General features: G+C 39.7%; 2 protein-coding genes across 10 annotated transcripts; both read left to right on the top strand.

Annotated features, from left to right (window-relative positions):
- Window positions 1-113: 113 nt before the first annotated feature.
- On the top strand, window positions 114-9,183 carry LOC127360676 (N-acetylglutamate synthase, mitochondrial). 5 transcript variants are annotated; one of them, XM_051395130.1, is made up of 3 exons: window positions 114-735; window positions 813-995; window positions 1,805-3,196. In XM_051395130.1, the coding sequence occupies exons 2-3, from the start codon at window positions 838-840 to the stop codon at window positions 1,983-1,985; spliced, it is 339 nt and encodes a 112-aa protein (XP_051251090.1). In that variant the 5' UTR covers window positions 114-735; window positions 813-837; the 3' UTR covers window positions 1,986-3,196. The 5 variants fall into 5 exon arrangements, with proteins under 5 accessions (XP_051251090.1, XP_051251092.1, XP_051251088.1 ...); XM_051395132.1 differs by lacking the exons at window positions 813-995; window positions 1,805-3,196 and adding exons at window positions 6,813-6,995; window positions 7,792-9,183 and having other exon boundaries at window positions 140-735; XM_051395128.1 differs by having other exon boundaries at window positions 164-637.
- LOC127360675 (beta-1,4 N-acetylgalactosaminyltransferase 2-like) lies at window positions 5,064-24,317 on the top strand. Of its 5 annotated transcripts, XM_051395124.1 has the most exons (13): window positions 11,632-11,881; window positions 12,803-12,901; window positions 13,190-13,329; window positions 14,204-14,347; window positions 15,171-15,277; window positions 17,155-17,192; window positions 18,333-18,399; window positions 20,210-20,323; window positions 20,612-20,698; window positions 20,796-20,977; window positions 21,367-21,510; window positions 21,898-22,126; window positions 22,246-24,317. In XM_051395124.1, exons 3-13 carry the CDS (start codon window positions 13,190-13,192, stop codon window positions 22,440-22,442), a joined length of 1,449 nt encoding a protein of 482 aa, XP_051251084.1. In that variant the 5' UTR covers window positions 11,632-11,881; window positions 12,803-12,901; the 3' UTR covers window positions 22,443-24,317. The 5 variants fall into 5 exon arrangements, with proteins under 5 accessions (XP_051251086.1, XP_051251083.1, XP_051251087.1 ...); XM_051395126.1 differs by lacking the exons at window positions 11,632-11,881; window positions 12,803-12,901 and adding an exon at window positions 5,064-5,349; XM_051395123.1 differs by lacking the exons at window positions 11,632-11,881; window positions 12,803-12,901 and adding an exon at window positions 5,386-5,438.
- Window positions 24,318-24,849: the final 532 nt, after the last annotated feature.

The following is a 24,849-nucleotide window of genomic DNA, read 5'->3' as shown; positions in this document are numbered from 1 at the left end:
TTGTACGTTGTTTCCCAAGGCTGTTATTACCCTAAAGGTCATGATAGGTCATTTTATACGATGAGCTAAAACGGTCTAACTACAGTAAAATAACAATGGGGACTGACATCATCACAAATTAATACATTTGGGCTTATTGAATCCACAGGAGCCCCTGCTTTCCAGTCATATCCAATGTTTGCAGTTCCAATACAGTTGATGGACCCCAGTATGCAGTAACATTCAAATACACACTTATACTGCATTCAAAAACTGCATGGTTTATGCCCAAAACTGAATGTAATTGGCTTAAAGTGGGCATGTATATAAAGGTGAGACTTGTGGGTACCAATTCAGATATCTTAAAGTGAGAGGTCAAGTGACTCCTTTTGAAATTGGCCATGCAAGTTTTTCCCTAACCAAAATAGATTTCTATTTTGAACCTTAATTTAAAAGAAAAGACACTGCATTTCATCTATTGCCTTTAGAGTAAATGACGTGTGTGTGTGTGTGTGTGCGTGTGTAGGTACAGCTCTCTGGATGGGATCAATGTAGAGCGCCTGCTGGCCCTCATCAACAAGTCGTTCGATAAGACTCTGAGGCAAGACTACATCGACTCTCTTAGAGGACGACTGCACTCCGTCTACCTCTCTGAAGGGTGCGTGCAGCTACTCCAGGAAAAAAATGACCACACATAAATCCAGATCAGCATTAGTGTTGCATCCGGTCTTCCTTACTAAAGAAAGGCCTGTGGGTGTAAGTATGTCAAATATATGTATCCAAACCCAGCAAGCCCTCTCTCCTGAGGGGATTGTGTGTCTCTGTGTCTCCAGCTACAGCGCGGCAGCCATCATCACCATGGAGCCGGTGAACAGCGGCACTCCCTACCTCGACAAGTTTGTGGTGAGCAGCAGTAAGCAGGGCCAGGGCACCAGCCACATCCTGTGGGAGTGTATCAGACAGGACCTGGGCAAACTGTTCTGGAGGTCCAGAGCCACCAACAGGATCAACCCCTGGTGAGACACGCACACACACATTTTAAGACTTTGATGTTGCCATCCAACGTGTATTCAAAGCACATAGGAGGAAGAGTCTAATGCTAGGAAGGGTTTTCCCGATGAAGCCTGAAAGGGTTTTTTAGCTTGTGGCAGAAGATACGCAATGTCTCGACGTCAGTGGGGAGCTCTACCACTGTGGAGCCAGAACAGAGAGGAGTCTTGACCCAGATAAGCCACCATAGGGTCCTCTGAGTGGTGGGACGGCCAGATATCTGCTAAATGTGTCGCGTTTTGACCGCAGCCTACTCGAGGCGATTAAATGTATATAATGAATACAGTTATTTACATACATACCTGTATACACCCAGGAATGAATTCTGCAGGTCATCTTTTGAATTTGCATCTGGCTGAATGTAAACAGCAGCAACAAGATGGTGATGATAATATGGTTTCATCTTCACATAAAACAAACCATGGGTCCATCCACTTGTGTTTGAGCACCAAGCGTCATTGATGGAAACAGTCTGGCTCTGGCTGGTTTTAACATCACTAAAAAGCCGTCAGTACAGCCTCACAAAGTCACTAGTGTGACTGTTTTCACTTTGCTCTGAAGAGAACAGTGATGGCTGAGAGGGTTAATCACTCACCTGCTTTTTGTTGCACGTTGCGATATTTTGTATTGTCAATAAAAACTCCTGGAAAAGGATTTCTTAAGAGTGGGAACCTTGACCTTAAAATAATCTTATGTTAACTGAAAATGAACAATACAATTTGACATGTGATCTTCCTCTCTGTCTGTCTGTCTGTCTGTCTGTCTGTCTGTCCAGGTACTTTAAGCACTGTGATGGCAGCTTCGTTAATGGGGTGTGGACCGTCTTCTGGTTCGGCCTGACAGACATCAGAGATTCCTACGAGCTGGTGGAGTACGCCAAGAACCTGCCCGACTCCTTCCACCCCTCGTCTCTCACCGCGTCCCAGAAGCCCCCCACACCCGCCGCAGGATCCTGAGCCACCTGCTGCTTGCGTAGCTCTCTAACTCCGGAGAATTGTTAGCGCTGTAGCTCTTTTAGCTCCGAGGCTATGGAGTTGATTGAGCTTTGGAAAATGTTTTCTCATTTTTGCTCTGACTGGACTTTTTTTCTGTTCTCGATTTTTTTTTTTAAACTTGAAAACCAAAGTTACAGTAAGAACTTCATAGATGCAATATTTTGCAGAAGCTATAATCATTCTCCATTTGTTAAGCTGGGTTAGCTCTAAGCGTTGCAGGGCTGAAACTAAGTTGGCTTAATCTGTTGGGATGCACGATTTCTTTATTTAAATCAATAATTCCCTTCTTCTCATGGCTGATACTGATAATTTCACATATTTGTGTTTTAAAAATTAGTTCATAACTTGTAGTTTTTACACACCTGAGGGTAAGAAAGTCTTAAGTTATGTTGTGAGCAAAGATGGAGGATTTAATATTCCACAGCTCTGTTCCAACCAAATCTGACTGACATCCCTGTTGCTAATACAACAACAGTTCAGTTCATCAAATGTTCATTCATTTTTTCTAGTAAAGTTAAGGCTAACAATTGTTTTGCATAAGAATTCAAGATGAATAATTAATACCATCATATCATTTATTGGCTGTAGTTTAATGATCCCTATAATTCATAATAAGAATTCCCTATTATCGGCACATCATTCATCTGTCCCGATAATTATCGTGCATCCCTATTCATTTGAAAAGGAAACTTTTCACCCTTACATTGCCTTACATTGTAATAGGGACCAGGAAAACCGAGTACTTTACAGTGTGCCTTCACAAACACAGCCAGGTGCTGTGTCGCCTCCAGAACTCTCCTTTGGCCAAAATATCTAAATGCGCAATACAGGTGTTATTAAAAGGACACTACACCGGTTTTCTTTACTTGAGGAGTTATTTAGCCTATAAAAACAGTTGAAAGATGTTTTCTGTGGCTCTGTAGTGAGCTTTTTAAAGTTTGAGAAAATAACCCTGATGATGTCATCAGGGTTGTCAGCTTAAAAACTCCAAACTGTTACAGGGAGCCTGCGTTTTGCCAGTTTCCTGCTGTTTTGGCAGGCAGAGGTTAGAATACACTTTATTTTTTTGGCAGCTGTTCAGAAAATGTAGCTCTCCTTACCCCGGTTCTTATGAGCTTCTTAAATGCCAAAGTTGTGTTTACTACTATCATTAAAGCACTTCAGACCAAGCACTCCACATCTCATGCTCCATCTCTGAATCAGATATTTCATCTTTCCTGACAGTCGCCGTTGGGATTATTAATGGTAAAATTCAAAGCAGATCACGTTAACCAAAGTTATACATGCAAATACATTATTGATGCCGAAACTAATAAATAGCTTGATAGAATTTACCTATACACACCAGTAGGCTGTAGGTATAACATTAGTAAGCTATCTGGTTACTGGAAGAAAGGTACTGGAGTTATTTCCTCACATTACATAAAAAAGTGGTGCTATTTTCAGCATTCTGAATTTTAGCAGTGTATAATATTTCAAACGGACAGCTACAACCATGGATGACCCCGATATATCATCATAATTTCTGCTTTGCTGCTCTGGGTGTGGTAAAACAACGACCTCACGCTCTGAGTACTGCGTGACAGTGTAGATACATACATTATTCTCTGAGGTAGGAAGTTGTTTTTTTTAATCCAAAGTTAACTGTCGGCACAATTCCGTGGAATGATTCTGAGATTCTGGATAAATATGGGCCCAGACACACATGAAAGCATTAATGTTGTCATCTGCACAGATAAGCTAATGGGGTGTTTTATCATTACTTTTTGCAATAGCATTAAAAATAATATTTCTTCAGTTCAGGCTATTTTTCGTGACGTTTGAGGCGTCTACTGCTGACCAGATTTCATTCAGCCGTTATAATGATCTGCTGGTCGGACGGTGGCGGTCAGGACACGTTTATTTTTAACCTGTTGGTGGAGCCTTCAGATCAGCTGTGTTTACACGGGGCAGGTTGGGCTGACAACTGAAGGAGGATGGGCTCATAACTGAAGGAGGATGGGCTGGGATGAGTGGAAATGTGCTTTCATAGACCAGCAAGAGTCATTTGGTATTTCTGTTTCTTTGCAAACCTGTTCTTCAGCAACTGTATCCCAACTGCAGAACAGGCAGTCATGTTACAACTGATGAGCTAAATAAACAATCCCCTAAAAACATATCCACATTACACCCCCTCCTTTGTGGAAGGGGAAGTAGCAAAGAAGGGTGGTTATGTGATTTGTATGCTCTGTTTGAATAAACATTGGAATAATAAACCTGAAAGCTTTACCTCAACCAGAACTGGTTTTTCAAAAGCAGTGGTGTAACTGAGTATGTGTCTGTTACTTCCTTAAACAATGTGGTCCACTGAGGACAGTTTGAATATGCTTCATCATGCCTACACTTGCACTTTAGTTGGATTTTATGTTCCATCCCCAACCTGCTCAATAATGGCAGTGTGACATGTTTCCTCCTCATTCCTCAAGTCTTGTGGTCCTGCACCCTTAAAGGTCAATACTTCCATTTTGAGTGTCTGTCCATTGAATTATTTCACAAATTAAAATCAGGCAATTAAAACACCTCAGTAGTTTATTCCCTGTCACCAAACTGTCCTATGCCGGCATTGGATGCGGCTTTCAGTCCTCTTGCTGTTCACTGGGAGGGCCCAGTCCCGGCAGAGTCAGCTAATGGGTCCACTACAGCTGCTTGACTTGGGGGACGTCAAACACAGCGCTAATGGCTACTGCGACAAGCTATTTGTTTTAATAATAATTTTTATGCTATATTATATTCAATTAATAGTTTTTAGGGCAAAGTTATTGTTATTGTTATTATTATTATTATTATTATTATTATTAATTTTACTTAAAATGTACAATGTAATGAGTTTCAACAATTTTTTGAGTTAAATTAGTCTGACCTGTGGCCCTTTGCTATGTGTCATCCCCTCTTGCTCTCCCCCTTTCCTATCACTCTTCAACTGTCTATCGATTAAAGGGGAAAGAAGCTCCCCCAAAAAATATTTTAAAAAAGGAATGAACAGGCATCTGATTGTGAATGGGGATTTATGTTTTCTGTTGTTCTGTGGGTTGCCACAGCTCCTTGAAACCCTTGACAGTTGAAGGAAACAAATATAAAGGCAATTAAAAGTGCTCGATTTTATATATTTTGTGCAAGACGCTCTATGGTCTATGATCAGGACTTAATGGTGAAATCTTATAATAATATACTTTATTGTCCTTCACAGGAAATTTGTCACCGCAGTCTGTACATGCATACATAGATACGAAGAACAGAGAAAAACACATATGGACACTGCGTCATAACAACAAGAGTAAACAATACGGTACATTTAACACATTTACCACACCCTGTCTTGTACACCAACTCACGGCTGTTAACGGGATGCATTGTTTAAAGATGCTATGGCAGAAGGTACAAAGCTCCTGCCATAGCGAGCATGTTTACAGGCCACCGTCCTGTATCTGCGTCGGGATGGCAGCAGTTCGAAGAAAGAGTTGAGGGGGTGACTAGGGTCGTGTGCTATACTGTGTGCTCTAAGTGATTTGGTATAAAAAAAAAATCGACAATTGGAGATTTCCGTAAAGCCCGGTTCACACATGGGCACCTTTTCTTTCGGCGCCCTTGTTAACAGTCACACTGCCCACCTGAGTCTTGCATCTCAGCTACACCGATGCTTCACCAGAGAGCTGCTCGCAGTTCCCAGCAATAATGGACAGCGAAAAGGATTTGTTCAGTCATACGGACAATATACCACCAACATGTACACCTTTCACTACAGTTCCAGTGTCTGAATCTGTACAATGTGTCAGACATGGGAAACAATATGAATGTATGAACCCATCACCTCCTGTATGTGTTGGAGATCAATAGCTCTCTGTGGACAGAATCCCTTCACATGTTAACATTGCTTTGAAACCCCATTATTGTCAGTATACAATATTTGAATGCCCAATGCTCTAGTTAGTGGTTGTACGTTGTTTCCCAAGGCTGTGATTACCCTAAAGGTCATGATAGGTCATTTTATACAATGAGCTAAAACGGTCTAACTACAGTAAAATAACAATGGGGACTGACATCATCACAAATTAATACATTTGGGCTTATTGAATCCACAGGAGCCCCTGCTTTCCAGTCATATCCAATGCTTGCAGTTCCAATACAGTTGATGGACCCCAGTATGCAGTAACATTCAAATACACACTTATACTGCATTCAAAAACTGCATGGTTTATGCCCAAAGCTGAATGTAATTGGCTTAAAGTGGGCATGTATATAAAGGTGAGACTTGTGGGTACCAATTCAGATATCTTAAAGTGAGAGGTCAAGTGACTCCTTTTGAAATTGGCCATGCAAGTTTTTCCCTAACCAAAATAGATTTCTATTTTGAACCTTAATTTAAAAGAAAAGACACTGCATTTCATCTATTGCCTTTAGAGTAAATGACGTGTGTGTGTGTGTGTGTGTGTGTGCGTGTGTAGGTACAGCTCTCTGGATGGGATCAATGTAGAGCGCCTGCTGGCCCTCATCAACAAGTCGTTCGATAAGACTCTGAGGCAAGACTACATCGACTCTCTTAGAGGACGACTGCACTCCGTCTACCTCTCTGAAGGGTGCGTGCAGCTACTCCAGGAAAAAAATGACCACACATAAATCCAGATCAGCATTAGTGTTGCATCCGGTCTTCCTTACTAAAGAAAGGCCTGTGGGTGTAAGTATGTCAAATATATGTATCCAAACCCAGCAAGCCCTCTCTCCTGAGGGGATTGTGTGTCTCTGTGTCTCCAGCTACAGCGCGGCAGCCATCATCACCATGGAGCCGGTGAACAGCGGCACTCCCTACCTCGACAAGTTTGTGGTGAGCAGCAGTAAGCAGGGCCAGGGCACCAGCCACATCCTGTGGGAGTGTATCAGACAGGACCTGGGCAAACTGTTCTGGAGGTCCAGAGCCACCAACAGGATCAACCCCTGGTGAGACACGCACACACACATTTTAAGACTTTGATGTTGCCATCCAACGTGTATTCAAAACACATAGAAGGAAGAGTCTAGTGCTAGGAAGGGTTTTCCGATGAAGCCTGAAAGGGTTTTTTAGCTTGTGGCAGAAGATACGCACTGTCTCGACGTCAGTGGGGAGCTCTACCACTGTGGAGCCAGAACAGAGAGGAGTCTTGACCCAGATAAGCCACCATAGGGTCCTCTGAGTGGTGGGACGGCCAGATATCTGCTAAATGTGTCGCGTTTTGACCGCAGCCAACTCGAGGCGATTAAATGTATATAATGAATAGAGTTATTTATATACATACCTGTATACACCCAGGAATGAATTCTGCAGGTCATCTTTTGAATTTGCATCTGGCTGAATGTAAACAGCAGCAACAAGATGGTGATGATAATATGGTTTCATCTTCACATAAAACAAACCATGGGTCCATCCACTTGTGTTTGAGCACCAAGCGTCATTGATGGAAACAGTCTGGCTCTGGCTGGTTTTAACATCACTAAAAAGCCGTCAGTACAGCCTCACAAAGTCACTAGTGTGACTGTTTTCACTTTGCTCTGAAGAGAACAGTGATGGCTGAGAGGGTTAATCACTCACCTGCTTTTTGTTGCACGTTGCGATATTTTGTATTGTCAATAAAAACTCCTGGAAAAGGATTTCTTAAGAGTGGGAACCTTGACCTTAAAATAATCTTATGTTAACTGAAAATGAACAATACAATTTGACATGTGATCTTCCTCTCTGTCTGTCTGTCTGTCTGTCTAGGTACTTTAAGCACTGTGATGGCAGCTTCGTTAATGGGGTGTGGACCGTCTTCTGGTTCGGCCTGACAGACATCAGAGATTCCTACGAGCTGGTGGAGTACGCCAAGAACCTGCCCGACTCCTTCCACCCCTCGTCTCTCACCGCGTCCCAGAAGCCCCCCACACCCGCCGCAGGATCCTGAGCCACCTGCTGCTTGCGTAGCTCTCTAACTCCGGAGAATTGTTAGCGCTGTAGCTCTTTTAGCTCCGAGGCTATGGAGTTGATTGAGCTTTGGAAAATGTTTTCTCATTTTTGCTCTGACTGGACTTTTTTTCTGTTCTCGATTTTTTTTTTAAACTTGAAAACCAAAGTTACAGTAAGAACTTCATAGATGCAATATTTTGCAGAAGCTATAATCATTCTCCATTTGTTAAGCTGGGTTAGCTCTAAGCGTTGCAGGGCTGAAACTAAGGTGGCTTAATCTGTTGGGATGCACGATTTCTTTATTTAAATCAATAATTCCCTTCTTCTCATGGCTGATATTGATAATTTCACATATTTGTGTTTTAAAAATTAGTTCATAACTTGTAGTTTTTACACAGCTGAGGGTAAGAAAGTCTTAAGTTATGTTGTGAGCAAAGATGGAGGATTTAATATTCCACAGCTCTGTTCCAACCAAATCTGACTGACATCCCTGTTGCTAATACAACAACAGTTCAGTTCATCAAATGTTCATTAATTTTTTCTAGTAAAGTTAAGGCTAACAATTGTTTTGCATAAGAATTCAAGATGAATAATTAATACCATCATATCATTTATTGGCTGTAGTTTAATGATCCCTATAATTCATAATAAGAATTCCCTATTATCGGCACATCATTCATCTGTCCCGATAATTATCGTGCATCCCTATTCATTTGAAAAGGAAACTTTTCACCCTTACATTGCCTTACATTGTAATAGGGACCAGGAAAACCGAGTACTTTACAGTGTGCCTTCACAAACACAGCCAGGTGCTGTGTCGCCTCCAGAACTCTCCTTTGGCCAAAATATCTAAATGCGCAATACAGGTGTTATTAAAAGGACACTACACCGGTTTTCTTTACTTGAGGAGTTATTTAGCCTATAAAAACAGTTGTAAGATGTTTTCTGTGGCTCTGTAGTGAGCTTTTTAAAGTTTGAGAAAATAACCCTGATGATGTCATCAGGGTTGTCAGCTTAAAAAACTCCAAACTGTTACAGGGAGCCTGCGTTTTGCCAGTTTCCTGCTGTTTTGGCAGGCAGAGGTTAGAATACACTTTATTTTTTTGGCAGCTGTTCAGAAAATGTAGCTCTCCTTACCCCGGTTCTTATGAGCTTCTTAAATGCCAAAGTTGTGTTTACTACTATCATTAAAGCACTTCAGACCAAGCACTCCACATCTCATGCTCCATCTCTGAATCAGATATTTCATCTTTCCTGACAGTCGCCGTTGGGATTATTAATGGTAAAATTCAAAGCAGATCAAGTTAACCAAAGTTATACATGCAAAGGCATTATTGATGCCGAAACTAATAAATAGCTTGATAGAATTTACCTATACACACCAGTAGGCTGTAGGTAAAACATTAGTAAGCTATCTGGTTACTGGAAGAAAGGTACTGGAGTTATTTCCTCACATTACATAAAAAAGTGGTGCTATTTTCAGCATTCTGAATTTTAGCAGTGTATAATATTTCAAACGGACAGCTACAACCATGGATGACCCCGATATATCATCATAATTTCTGCTTTGCTGCTCTGGGTGTGGTAAAACAACGACCTCTGAGGTAGGAAGTTGTTTTTTTTAATCCAAAGTTAACTGTCGGCACAATTCCGTGGAATGATTCTGAGATTCTGGATAGATATGGGCCCAGACACACATGAAAGCATTAATGTTGTCATCTGCACAGATACGCTAATGGGGTGTTTTATCATTACTTTTTGCAATAGCATTAAAAATAATATTTCTTCAGTTCAGGCTATTTTTCGTGACGTTTGAGGCGTCTACTGCTGACCAGATTTCATTCAGCCGTTACAATGATCTGCTGGTCGGACGGTTGCAGTCGGGGCACGTTTATTTTTAACCTGTTGGTGGAGCCTTCAGATCAGCTGTGTTTACACGGGGCAGGTTGGGCTCATAACTGAAGGAGGATGGGCTCATAACTGAAGGAGGATGGGCTCATAACTGAAGAAGTATGGGCTGGGATGAGTGGAAATGTGCTTTCATAGACCAACAAGAGTCATTTGGTATTTCTGTTTCTTTGCAAACCTGTTCTTCAGCAACTGTATCCCAACTGCAGAACAGGCAGTCATGTTACAACTGATGAGCTAAATAAACAATCCCCTAAAAACATATCCACATTACACCCCTCCTTTGTGGAAGGGGATGTAGCAAAGAAGGGTGGTTATGTGATTTGTATGCTCTGTTTGAATAAACATTGGAATAATAAACCTGAAAGCTTTACCTCAACCAGAACTGGTTTTTCAAAAGCAGTGGTGTAACTGAGTATGTGTCTGTTACTTCCTTAAACAATGTGGTCCACTGAGGACAGCTTGAATATGCTTCATCATGCCTACACTTGCACTTTAGTTGGATTTTATGTTCCATCCCCAACCTGCTCAATAATGGCAGTGTGACATGTTTCCTCCTCATTCCTCAAGTCTTGTGGTCCTGCACCCTCAAAGGTCAATACTTCCATTTTGAGTGTCTGTCCATTGAATTATTTCACAAATTAAAATCAGGCAATTAAAACACCTCAGTAGTTTATTCCCTGTCACCAAACTGTCCTATGCCGGCATTGGATGCGGCTTTCAGTCCTCTTGCTGTTCACTGGGAGGGCCCAGTCCCGGCAGAGTCAGCTAATGGGTCCACTACAGCTGCTTGACTTGGGGGACGTCAAACACAGCGCTAATGGCTACCGCGACAAGCTATTTGTTTTAATAATAATTTGTGCTATATTATATTCAATTAATAGTTTTTAGGGCAAAACAACGTTCCAATATAGCGACTTACACTGGAAACTCCGTAGAACCGTAAAAGAGGCATGTGAATGATCCATTAGTTTCAAGCCATGCATATTTATATCAGCTCTCAAAAGAAGAACAACAAAGATACTTGAACAAACTGCAAGTTTTGGGCACTTGTGATCCTTATACAGCACCTGCCCGAGTTCCAGTTGGGCAATCTTTACATCTACCTTGTGGAGAATCCCTCCCCTTACACTGCCGTCAGAGTGACAGCATACAAAAGTACAGACTAGGGATGTCTCAATCTTTTATTTTACGTCAGCTGTCACACTGCTGTTTTTACTCATAAAGCTTTCATGCATGGTGCAGACATTGTAAACTCAACTGCAAGCTCCTTAACACCCCACTGCAAGTGGAACAAATGCCCCGTGAACAAAAAGCCAATTAGAGGAATTAATGGAATCAGTGCAAAAGATGTAGAGACAAAATAAACACTCAAAAAGATTTAATTCAGGTAATTCGGATCCTTTGGCGCAGCACTGGAGAGAGAAACTCCAAATGGGCGTCCCAATGAGGATGTGACGTCACGGGAAAACTATGAATACTAAATCGTTGGACTGCCCCAAATACACACAATATGCATAAATGTTAATAGGTTTGGTTTATAGTTTGTAATGTTTTTAACAATAATAAGCATTGGTTAGTGTGCCTAAATTGTAGTAACAACAACCAACACATTTTTATTGTAAATTGTTACCAAAGTTTAATCGTATTTCTGCAAGAAGAAACCATGGCAACTTCCGTAGAGCTGCTAGTAACATTAGAAGATTTGGCAGATGGAGAGTTTAAAAAGTATAAATGGTACCTGCAGCAAGCTGAGGTCTTGGAAGGCTTCCCAGCAACTCCAACCCGGATAGCAAACAGTCATTTAAACTTTTACAATAGAGCAAGGTAGGTCCCTGTAGGTAGATCATTACAGCGGACTCTTTTACACTAGAGAGCCACACCTTGCAACCTGCAACATTTGGACTAAAGAGGAAACTGTGCTGACGATGAAATCCCATAATTAAGTTCCCTTTTTGTCATAGCTCAGGGTTACTGCCGTTTGTTCTTTGGGTAATAGGTAAGAACTGATGTTTCTGTAATATTTCTATAAGCTGTAAAGGTTTTGATTCTAATGGTGACTTTTTATTTCCTTGTAAGATTCCATAGTGCCTTTGTTCTGTTAGTTTAAAATGGTGTATGGGGTTGGTTATGGCAGTTGCTGGTTTTCTGTTAACGTTCAGTATTGATACTTTTTTCTCTTTTACTGCAGTCTAATTGTTTTTCCTACTTATCTTTCTTCTTTCTGTATTTTCTTTGTAAATGTACTACATTTTATCTGTAAACAAAACGTTAACTTTTGCACTGAATTCATGAAAGAGATGAATACACTGTAATACAATGAGTTATTTTAACTTAAAAATTATTGAAATATTGGATTACATAAAAAATGTAAGTAACATAAACTCAATTTATTTTTATTATTATTATTATTATTATTGTTGTTATTATTATATTATATATTATTATGTACTTTTTACTAGTTATTTTGTTTTCACAATACAAAATATCTTTTTAAAAAATTAAGTCAGTGTCACTAAAGCTACTTGATGAGTTAACTTAAAATGTACAATGTAATGAGTTTCAACAATTTTTTGAGTTAAATTAGTCTGACCTGTGGCCCTTTGCTATGTGTCATCCCCTCTTGCTCTCCCCCTTTCCTATCACTCTTCAACTGTCCATCGATTAAAGTGGAAAGAAGCTCCCCCAAAAAATATTTAAAAAAAGGAATGAACAGGCATCTGATTGTGAATGGGGATTTATGTTTTCTGTTGTTCTGTGGGTTGCCACAGCTCCTTGAAACCCTTGACAGTTGAAGGAAACAAATATAAAGGCAATTAAAAGTGCTCGATTTTATATATTTTGTGCAAGACGCTCTATGGTCTATGATCAGGACTTAATGGTGAAATCTTATAATAATATACTTTATTGTCCTTCACAGGAAATTTGTCACCGCAGTCTGTACATGCATACATAGATACGAAGAACAGAGAAAAACACATATGGACACTGCGTCATAACAACAGGAGTAAACAATACGGTACATTTAGCACATTTACCACACCCTGTCTTGTACACCAACTCACGGCTGTTAATGGGATGCTTTGTTTAAAGATGCTATGGCAGAAGGTACAAAGCTCCCCCTTTTTTAGTTTTGTTTCAGATTTAACCATTTCCCTTCACTTCATGATTAATTTGCCAGACTGTATATTGCTCACAGATCCATTTTTTGATTGACAAGAGACACCTTGCAACCTGCAGCTCTGGGTTATAGCTGCTTTAAAATTGAGCAACTATAAGCAATAAAAGTGTGTGTGTCTCTTCACAGATGGCTGTGTTTCAGAAACCATCACTTCAGTTAGCAGCTGTTGTGTGTGTGATCCTTGTGCTTACTTGCTATTTTATAATATTCTATAACTGTCCTGGAGAGCTACTCAAAGAGGAGGTTCCCAGTACACAAGAACTGAGGTAAAGTCCACTCTGTGTCTGTGTGTGGGGGTCGGGGGGTTGCTTTGAAAACGTTTAATTTCCTCTGTTTCCATTTTAAACAGCCAGTGTTCTGCCTGAATCAGTGTTTATTAGAATGATATTTTGATTTTGATTTTAATGCTAAAAAAGAGACTTAAATTCAAAGTGCTCCTGCAGCATACTCTCAGCAAATCAAACATTTTCATATATATTTTATCATAAGAGTCATGAAATGCTAAAAAGCAGTAATAAGTAAAATGGTGTGAATGAATGATGACATTATAGTAACATTTGTAGGATGGCTGTGGCTCCTTTTTCAGCTGCCTTTATAAAAGCTGTGGGTCACATGACATATAGGGCTCCATGGAAACTGCAATGTGTTTGGGTGGGAACCAGGCAGTCATGGCCCTGGGATAAAAATTTCAAATATTAGCAGTTGTGTTTTGTTTGTCTTGACTATGCATCGATTCATCTATAGATATGCAAACTAAACTTACTCTACTTCAACCCGCTCTGTCTCTTCTTCTCCAAACCAAATCTGATTTGTTTGAAACTACAGTATAACATGAATAAACCAATGAAACAGACCATAATAGGGCTACAATTCAATTCAATTTTATTTGTATAGGGCCAATTCATAACAGAAGTCATCTCAGGACACTTTTCAAATAGAGTAGGTCTAGACCGAACTCTTTAAAACATTACATTACTACTACTTATCATGTGTTTGTGGAATGGTAAGAACACATCAGCTCATCAGTAGAATATGAACAGTCTGAGCTATAATTCTGCTCGAGCCCTCAAGCAATGTTGGACAATGTCAGCGATAATATGGCAAAGAAGAGAACAGATATATTATCCTCCACACTTCCAGGTTGGGACCACTCACTACTCCTCCATCACCTGGTCCGTGCACCTGTGCCCCCGGCTCAGTGCTCCTCAAAGATTGCGTTCCTAAGGACCAGTATGAAGAGCTGGTGAAGCGCAGAGCTAAGGAGTTCCAACAGCAGAAAGCCAGGTAGTGGGTGGATGGATGGATGGATGAATGGATGGAGTGCTTTCATTTAATTAGCTACTCTCAACCTGCCTTTATTTGGGACATGTCTTTAATTCCTTTTGCACGAAACTCTTGCTCAGCCAAGATGGGAATTGTTATCTAATTGTTTATTAAGACCAGTATGAATGTTCGACTCATAATTTGATACTTTGGTGTTCGTGGTGTCTGTAAAATGAACTGAAGGTTCTAATTGTGGAGAATCTAACGATGTATAGCATGTCCATATTAATAAAATAATAATTCTTATAATAATAGGAATAATTCTTCAGTAGCACTTTACATTACAACTTTGTAAAAAACAAGATGTAGTGGGAAAATGCATTCAGAAATAAGGTTCTGCAAACATGAAGCAAACTATATTATGTTGTGCTATTTCATGTTTAATTTTACAGGCTTACAGTATATATATATTATATATATATATTTTATGTTCATGTATGTTCATCCTCATGTATTCACATTCTCGTTGTCTCACACTAGTTAGGAGAGTTGTTAATCAGTGTGCCATGAGCTAAGCACATTCCAAAGACCTAGGCTGTCTCCTGGAGAGTAGGGCATCAGATGTGTTATGACTACTGTTTATCAGACATGAGACGTCACCAATAGACACCCATGGGAAAGAGGCATATAATAGAGTGATTTGCGAGATACTTTGGTGGAAAAGGGGCCAAAGAGTATTACTATATTAGCAGTTTGTTTTATGTAAATCTCCTGCAACACACAATGCAAGTTTGTTTTCCCCCTCACCACCAACATCCCTCACTCTTTCCAATCTCCTCAACAGGTCACCATCTGAATTATCCAAACTGCTATTTGCTTTGCCTAACTCTCCTCTGCAGTATCCCACCCAGGGTTTTACTGTACGACCTTTGACCCCCACTCTCATACCAGGTATGTTATGTTATACTCTATACATAGTCCAGATAGCATTTTTATCTATTTGAAGTTTTTACATTACAATACAAAATGACACAACAACAAGTTGAAGCAGTTTGGGTTCATCTTAATCGTAGAAAACACAATGAAAAATAATCACAGAATCTTTGAGCTAAACCTGGTACACAGAAATGTATCACCACAAACAGAACTAAATCATAGTCAGTAGTGATTTAATCAAGTCTTGAATTTAACATGTCTGGAATATCAGGTAAAATAATCTCAGAGCTGCCAACTCTCACGCTTTCGCCGTGTGACACACGCCTTTGCCTGTTTTCACACGCACTCACGCCACACATCCAATTTCTCACGCAAACCAATCCGATCTTGGGCCGTTTCGGTCCCCTGCAGTTTGTACCGTCCAAAAACAATGTTACGCTATAGTAAACAGAGACTCGTCACGCACTAGGACCAAGCGGAATCGGCCTCTCAAGCTGAAGCCTGTTACCCTGAGTTTAGACCCGCCCACAAGCTCCTCGATTGGCTCTGCTGTTTCTTGTGTGATTGGCCGTCCCTGCTGTCACTCCATCATGCTTGCACACCGGTCTTCTAGTTGCCCAGGTAATATCAGAGGTTTCATTTACATTAACGTTTGAGTCAGTGTCCATGTGCGTGCGTGCGTATGTGCGTGCGTGCGTGCGTGCGTGCGTGTGTGTGTCCAGAATGTTTTTTCTTTATTTACATTTACATGCTTTATTGCTACATGCTTTACAAGCAGTCAAACCAAAAAAGGGAACAGTAAACGTAAAAGTATTGCTACGTTTAAAAAACTTTAGAAAACTAGAAGAACTACTATTGTGTATTATTGAGCCAGTTATCTCAGTCGGTAGAGCTGGCGAACCATATACGGAGTTGCTGCAGTGGTGTGGGTTTGAATCCGACCTGCTGCCCTTTGCTGCATGTCATCCCCTCTCTCTCCACCCACCATCACTGTCTCCATACAGCTGTCTCTATAAATAAAGCCATCAAAAGGCCCAAAAAATTACCTAAAAATAATACTTGTGTCCCCCCCACCTCTGAAATCAAAATTTCGTCCTTGATCTGAGCTGAGACTAGGTATGTATCTTTAATTTTAAATCTTGATATAAATTCTTTGTTTGTGCGTGTGAACATGATTTAGTGTGGTGAAAGCTGTCATAACAAGCAGGAGAGCACCTTGTTAACCTGGTGGTATACTGCATGCTCAAAATATCAGCTCATTGCATTGTTTATTTACTCACAGTTTAATACCATTCTAATCAAAATATCAATCAACCGACAGGTACCTAGGTCCAATCTTAAACACTGGTCTATGAATAAGGCTTTATTGTGATACAGGCAGTCATTTAGGCACAACAATAATTTTCTGGTTGAATGTTTAGCTCAAGTCTAGAAGGCCCTACGAGTCATGATGTCGAACATGAATCAGAATAAGTTCAGGTATTGCACATCTTTAACAGACCACCCAAAAATCCACCAGAATGCAGGAAATCACATCTACTTAATGCAAAATTTCCTGGGGGTGGACCTTCAGCTATGTCTGCTTCTCAGAATGTAACCAATACTGTCCATCTCCAGTAAGCTGCCCTATCAACGGCTTTGGGCCTCCCCACAAACCACCAGAATGCAGGGTACAACATGGGTACAACATCAAATTAATTCCAGTTCTCTGATATCTTAGCCACCAACTTGTGTGGCTGTGTGCGCGGCATAATTTTGGTCACCCCCCGACAAAATCTCACTCCAAGGTTTTTTTGAAAAGTTGGCAGCTATGTAATCTCAAAATGTGGTCTTACAAAGCCGGAGATAGACGTGTGTCCGTTATTAAAAAGGATAGTATCTTTTGGTTCCAGGTTTAGCACTGCATGCAGGACACAGAAGCAGCTACAAGGTTGGTTTGATCCCATAGATGGATGCAACAGATCAGCAACCAACAAATTGGGTGGTTGATACCAAATGGCTGCTGAATGTTTGAAAATTCATAAAAAAAGAAAAAAAAGAAAAAAGCCTTAAATATTCAAGATTTTACATATAAACACATTGAACACAGTATGGTATTACATTATATAGCGTTTAATGAAAATGATACATTTGCTGAAACACCCAGAAAACCATACTGTATAATAATGAAGATAAAGTTGTGTCTATTGAAATAACTTAATTAGAGCATGATTAAGTGGCTTTGTGCCAATATTACTACGGTGGATACCGTTCCAAAACATCATTAAACATCATTGTACAGCAGCCATCTTGGTCTTAACCTTGGATCTAGGGGCAGAAACGTCAACACAGCTACGCGGTACAGGTCTGATTTTGAAAGTCAACATTTATTGAGCTTTACTTTGAAGTTCAGTTTTTCATTTTGTACCAAATCCATATCTGTATTCTAGTCAGGCTGTCAGAGTAACATCCTTTTCCTCAATAGCCAACATTCAAAGGTGACTGTAGAATGTGATTGAATGAGACTGCACAATCATTGGCTTTCAAAATCTCTTAACCGATGGATCCTGACTTTAAGGTCAGTGGTGTACAGTAGCTGCATAACTTGCAGCCTGTGCTAGCTGTGTACAGAAAGCTCTACGCCAACATGGCTGCTCTTTCCTCTACAAACAGTGGGGCTCTGTTCTTGCTTCCTTTGACTCTCTGATATTGTGGCTTTGGTGTGGGACTGGCCTGCTTCCGTCTTGTCAAATGAATGCTTTGAAAATAGAGAAGCATTACATAAACAAATTGCTACCAATAGTCTGGTGCCCAAAGAGAAGTTTTTGCATACTTTTTATGAAATATCTGCGGGTTGAAAAAGACTCAACACGCCACAAGTGGTCGACTCTAGCTACATCTCCCCTGTTTCGCTGGACAGGATTTAAGTGTTTTACCAAATTCATGGCTGCTATCAGCCAGTCAGCATGTGTAATTATAAATCAATCCCAATCGAGATCCATATATTATACAACAAAAATATTGTATGGTATGGGGGTATGTGTACTTGAGCGCTGTTTTTGTGCAGTTTATTCAAATGTGTCTACTCTAGGTATCCTTGCATGTATCCAAAGGCATCCTGACCACAGAGATTCCATCTGAAGGTGTGAAGATCCAAGGTGAGATTGCAATAGCAGAACTAACTACTTTATAGATGTAGTTCCTGAGTCCTATTAGCTGACTGCACAGACTGGGAGCATGCAGCAAACAGGGGAACATTCAGCACAATATTGTTTCAAAGATGCCAGTGCAAAGATTTAAACATGTGAATATGTAAACAATAACGATATAACACAAATGTGCAAATAGTTAACTGTGTAAACATTGTCAATATATTTTTTGGAATATTAATTCACTTCTAAACCTCACACAAGCATACATAATTGGTAGTTCAGTCAGAACCCCAGTCGGAGCCTACAGGTGGATGCTGGGGTGGTGGTTACAGAGCAGCAGGCAGCAATAGTTTACAGAGCAGCAGCAGCAGCAATACGGATGCAGGGCAACAGCGGCATTGACAGAGCAGAGGGAGAGCTGGGAAATTTTGCAGTTTAAATAGACCGCCAGATTGGAAGGGTGCTTTAGTGATTATGGCACATGTCATGTGTGAATATCAGCGCAGCTCGAGTTGACTGCCTGAACTAGCTCGCAGGCTTCACTCCATTTAAACAGCTTAAAGACTTTTAAGATACGTTTGAATGTTGCCTTGCAGCATGAACACACTGCCAGGTCTGGTGTGTCGTGGATTGTCTTGCTTTTTGCCGCCCATGTTGTCAGATTTGAGCATGTCTCAGGTGTGGCTGTAGTGTAGTGAAAAGGATCTGTTCATACTCAGATTGACATTATATACATATACATTTCACTGCAGTGAAAGGTGTATATCTGTAGAATATGTCAAATGTATAAAAATATAGATTTTATTTTGATTTTAACTCAACACTTCCTGTATCTGTTTCAGATTAAAAGCTATGTCCCAATTCTGTGCACATAATCCATTCATTTGTTAAGAAGGCTTTTATTGAACTGTATTTATCAAAGGAAAATTCAGCATAAAAAGATAAGGCTGGCAGCAGCAGCTCTGCAGTAGACATCCTCTCTGTGTGGGAGCCACAGTATAAGTTCAGTCAGCCAACTCACGTTTGAAATGTTTATTACAGCAGTATAGCATATTTAGATTTTGGCGTCTAGGCTCCAACCTCATCATTCCCCGCAGATATGTTTACATAGAGATATTGGGGAGTGCAAATACCTTAACCCTGTAAAGCCCAAACCATTAAATAATTGACAGAAAATTCAAATTCTTTGAAACTGGAGCCTTTATTGGTCCTTCTGAACAAACACAAAAATTTTCAAATATCAATTTCCATATAGGAGTTTTAATTTGTATTATATTTGATACAGCGGGTCACAATGCTCAAAGATTCTTTTTTTCTTGAACAAAAAATACACAAACAAATCCAACAAATCCAACAAAAACAATGCAGCAATGGAACTGGCAGGGAAGTCTGGAAGAAACCACGTGTCCACTTCCTGGTTAATGGCAGTCTTGTAGCATGGCCGGAAAGCCCTCTAGTGAGCAGATTACTGCCCCCTGGTGGATTATTCGTGCACTGCATGTATATAATTGTATACATCGGGTTTTTCAGGGAAAAAATTGGGGAGAGCTGGGAAATTTTGCAGTTTAAATAGACCGCCAGATTGGAAGGGTGCGCTTGGTCAGTGATTATGGCACATGTCATGTGTGAATATCAGCGCAGCTCGAGTTGACTGCCTGAACTAGCTTGCAGGCTTCGTTTCATTTAACAGATTTATATGAATATTCCAGTTGTCAAGTAATTTGTGTTACAATCATAAAACATAATCATTATCATCATCAATAATCATCAATCATATAAAACTAACTATTTTTATGTTGTGGCAAAAAACCAACAGGTCATGGTGAGACAAAATTGATTATAGAGTCTAGCAGCCTGGTGATCCTCAACAACCTGCTGGCTAAAGTGTCCTATACCAGCACTGTCTACCATATACACACTGGAGATCTCGGTATGTATCCAAGAAATTGGAACTGAGCTAGAAACAGAATCTTTATGTGAAAAGTTGCAGAAAAGAAATGCATAAAATTACATTACAGCAAGTCATTTTGTACTTTATTTTCTTTATCATACCTGATAGTAAATGTAATCAAAAAGAATGTGTGTGCATAAATGTGTATCTGTGTGTTTCAGACAGGCAAGATTCACTGGGGTCTTAGTCCACCTTGTTTTTTAAATGTCAGAATTAAGTAATGTATTACTGGTAAAACACACCTTGACTGTCCTCTTCTGTACTCAGCCTCCTTCCAGTTTGACAAGCATGAAGCTGTGTTTCCCATTACCATCAAACAGCCTCAGGTGCCAGTCCTATACGACATGGGAACAGGTAGATATTTGACAATGGAATTCTTTTCCCCATGACATGACAGTTCTGCTTACACTGTGTCTTATCACCTTGTCTTTTGTTTTAATAACTCAATCAGATATCAGCTCGCAAGTCACCATCACGACAAAGACATTCCTGCGCTACAGACAACTCAAGGTGTTGTTGAATAGCATCCGGAGTTTCTATAGCAACATAGAAGTCATTATTGCAGATGACAGCTTTGAACCAGAGCACATTACTGGAGAACACATCCAGCAGTACATCATGCCTCCAGCACAGGTACACACACACACACACACACACACACACACACACACCAAAATCCCTGCTCCCTTTTGCATTAACAATAAAACTGTTTGTAGATATAATCTGATATAAATGCTACAGATATCATTGTAGGTAAGCGTGAATATAAACTTATTTGCAGATGATCATTTGATGTATTTAACTAACTTTTATTTTTCCGTTTGTTTAAAGCATTTGCAGAACAAGCTTTAGGGCATTTTTACATCAAAACAGTTCAGATCACTATTTGAACTTTTTACTTTACTTTGACTAGTGTTTGACTGTCATATAATCAGTCAATGATCTGCATTGCATTTACCTAAAATGAACATTATAAAAGATTGTAAAAGATTCCAAATGTGAAGCGTGTTTCCTCCCCTTAGGGCTGGTTTGCTGGCAGGAATCTGGCCATCTCCCAGGTGACCACCAAGTACTTCCTGTGGGTGGATGATGACTTTGTGTTTACGCAGGACACGAAGATTGAGAAGCTGGTGGAGGTGATGGAGTCAGTCCCTGAACTGGATGTGGTGAGGATGAAATGGCTTGTGTTTATTATTTCTAGATAGATAGATAGATAGATAGATAGATAGATTCTTTATTGTCCATTTCAGGAAATTTGTTGCCACATACTGTACATACACGTATACACACAACATTACCACAGGATAGACATTCAAGTAAATCAAGTAAAATGTTATTATAATGTGTATTATTATTTGTCTCATGTACTCGATGGAGTTCTTGTAGCTTTATGTTACTCACTTTGCTTGAAAGGTTTAAATTCATTTGTAACTCATCTCACCTCACTGTTTAACCTCCTATGAACCTGCCTTGCTCTGTTCAGGGTTGGGCTAGGGGCAGGTACACAAAGGACCTTTTTCTAACCAATTCTCTGGTGTCTCTCTTCTTATCAGCTGGGTGGGAAAGTAGATGGGAACCAGTTTTACTTCTATCTTCACTATGAAGAAGGTGAGGAAATGGAAGGCGGCTGTCTGGATAGGAAATCTAAGCAGAAGTTCCACCCTCTTCCTGGTTACCCACAATGCTCTCTGGCCAGTGGGGTGGTTAACTTCTTCCTGGCTCGTACAGATGCCGTACAGAGGGTGCGATTTGACCCTAAACTAAAGAGGGTAGCGCACTCAGGTAGGTCCAGATGCAGACAGAGTTGGCAGTGGCAGTAAGTCCACACTCTTTTAGGTATTGTTGACCATGATACAAGCTGCTGTTGTTTTAAAAGGGCAAATGTTTGTCTCTGACTCTAGAGTTCTTTATGGATGGGCTGGGCTCCTTGCTGGTCGCCAGCTGTGGCCACGTGTCCATTGGCCATCAGCCCCATAGTGCTCAAAACAAGGATGAGGCTCGCTACGTCAGTTTCAGACACCCTCAAAAGAGTGATGAGGACTTCAAACATCAGCTCCACTTCTTCAAAAACCACTTAAAGTGTGTACGATATGGATAGAAGAAGACTACAGGACATTGAGTTACATATAGACTTTATAGATTATATATTATATATTATAGATATAGATTTTCCTGCACTTATTCAAATCAATGTATTTATTTAATCAAATAAAGTTTCTGATTTGGTGTTATTGCTGAAAAACACAATATATTGTAACTGGACTGTACTTGTATAGCGCCTTTCTAGTCTTCCGACAACTCAAAACTGCTTTTAATCGGTTTTACTCATTTTACATGCCACATTCTCCCATTCAGACACATTCATACAGTGATCATCACAAACAGAAACAAATTCATTCATTCACATTCACACACCATATCGATATCGAGTGAGGTTTGGGGAGAGATTCTGGAAAAGGTACGAAGTGTCTCTATTTGTGTGAAACTTGGTGTAAAGTAGTGCTTAGCACTTATTTTACCAAGGCTCGCCTAGCTAAGATCTACAATGATGTCTCCCCAACTTGTGATAGGAGTCAATAGGCCCCCGCTAACCTTATACACATGCTCTGGCTCTGTCTATCCTTCCTTAACTTTTGGGCAATGCTTTTTAATACTCTGTCTGAAATACTGGGCCGAAAGCTTGACCCTAACCCTCTCAGTGCTCTCTTCAAGGTGTCCTTTTCCTCTTTCTCTGTATCCCAAACGAATGTAATTGCATTCATCACTTTACTGGCTAGTAGACTGATCCTGATAAAGTGAAAATCTCCAAAACCCCCATTACATGTACATTGCATTGGGATGTGAGTTGCATTCAGATTTAAATATATATATATATATATAATAACATATTTTATTTGTAGGGCCATTTCTATCTTTGGTGTAATGTTTTTTGGTTAGCTGAAGTGTGACAGATTTGTATATATATCAAATAAAATATGTTACATAAGTGCCACGTAACAAAAGTTTTTGTTGACGAAATCGTCACTGCTTCACAGGAGGAATGATTACAGCGACCAGCTACTCAACAGACATATCACATTTAAGTATTTATTCAGACAGACTTCAGAATCAGAATCTACCCTTTTATTCACAAAAATATAGAAACGTGATGTTTTTATTTTTCTGTGGGCCACTGAATGTCTATTTCAAATGTTTATGATTGTAGTGTGTAGTTCAACATGCGTGCCACCTTGATCTGATAATAGTGTGAAAACTTGCTTTCTATGAGGAACATAATAAGCTTTGGAAACACTTGTTTGTAAAGATAAAAACAACTGGTTACAGGCACCCATATCATCTAAAAGTCCTATGTCAAATGTCACTGATATGTATGATTGTTTGGCCAATGCATCTCCAACCAGGCTTTTATGTTTATTTTTATTAGTACGGTCATTATTACATCTTGGGAATTTAGGATATTGCTGTCACTCACTCCATGTGTTACATAACCTGGAAAACTGATCTGATCTTTCTTTGAACTGTTATTTTACAAGTCACTGAATATAAAGCTTTGTGCTGCATTTGGGGAACAACAGCATGTGATGCAAAAATTACTTATTGTTTTCTTAGCTTGTGAACATAATGTAATTTGTCTGAATATCTATCTATCTATCTATCTATCTATCTATCTATCTATCTATCTATCTATCTATCTATCTATTAAATTGATAAATGCGAAATGAACGGAGTGATAGAGGGTAAATACCATAAATATTCAAATTAATCAATAATGACAGCATAATCAGTTGTATACGGACAACAATACTATGACCACTGTTGGTATTGAAGTTACTTTTGTAAAAATAAAAGTTTCCTTCCCAGCAGTAAATAGTATTTCAACACTTTGAGGAATTTGCTACTTATAATTTAATGTAGGGCCTGTATGAATGGTGTTCTAAATTATTTCTTTATTAAAATCATTTTTTCTTCTCTTTTTTTGTTCCCTTTTCAAAATTAATTTGTACTTATGTTTAAGTGCTGTCGTTAAAGCTGCAGTAGGTTACTTTTACCGTCATATTATCTGAAACTTTCACTATATCCTGACAGTAGTACATGAGACAGATAATCTGTGAAAAAAACCAGGTTCCACTGGCTCCCCTTAGTCTTTTTTTATGGATTACTAACTTTATTGTTTGTCTGAAGTCATGCATGTTTTAAATGTGGATGGAAAGCCCCGGCCACCTTAATAGCTCAAAAAAGTAGATGCTAGAAATCCGTTGGCGCTATGCTCTAAATGGTTAAATAGTTAAAAGTCTGCTGTGTATTTTATTATATGACTGTAGTAGTTATACACATAATACAACAATCTTAATCTTAACATAGGGTTTGGAACTGTTTTACCATAAATGTATCATGACTTTCTGCATGCTGGTGCCCCATCCCACCCTACCATGTGTCTGCAAACAAAAGGAATGCACAGTTTGTTATCCCACATAACATAAAATTTGGTTTGGTGTAATAACAAT

The sequence above is a fragment of the Dicentrarchus labrax genome, unplaced genomic scaffold, assembly GCF_905237075.1.
Source record: "Dicentrarchus labrax unplaced genomic scaffold, dlabrax2021, whole genome shotgun sequence".
Taxonomy (NCBI): Eukaryota; Metazoa; Chordata; class Actinopteri; family Moronidae; genus Dicentrarchus; species Dicentrarchus labrax.
Note: the sequence above shows the minus strand (reverse complement) of the source record. Positions and strands in the feature narration are given on the sequence as shown.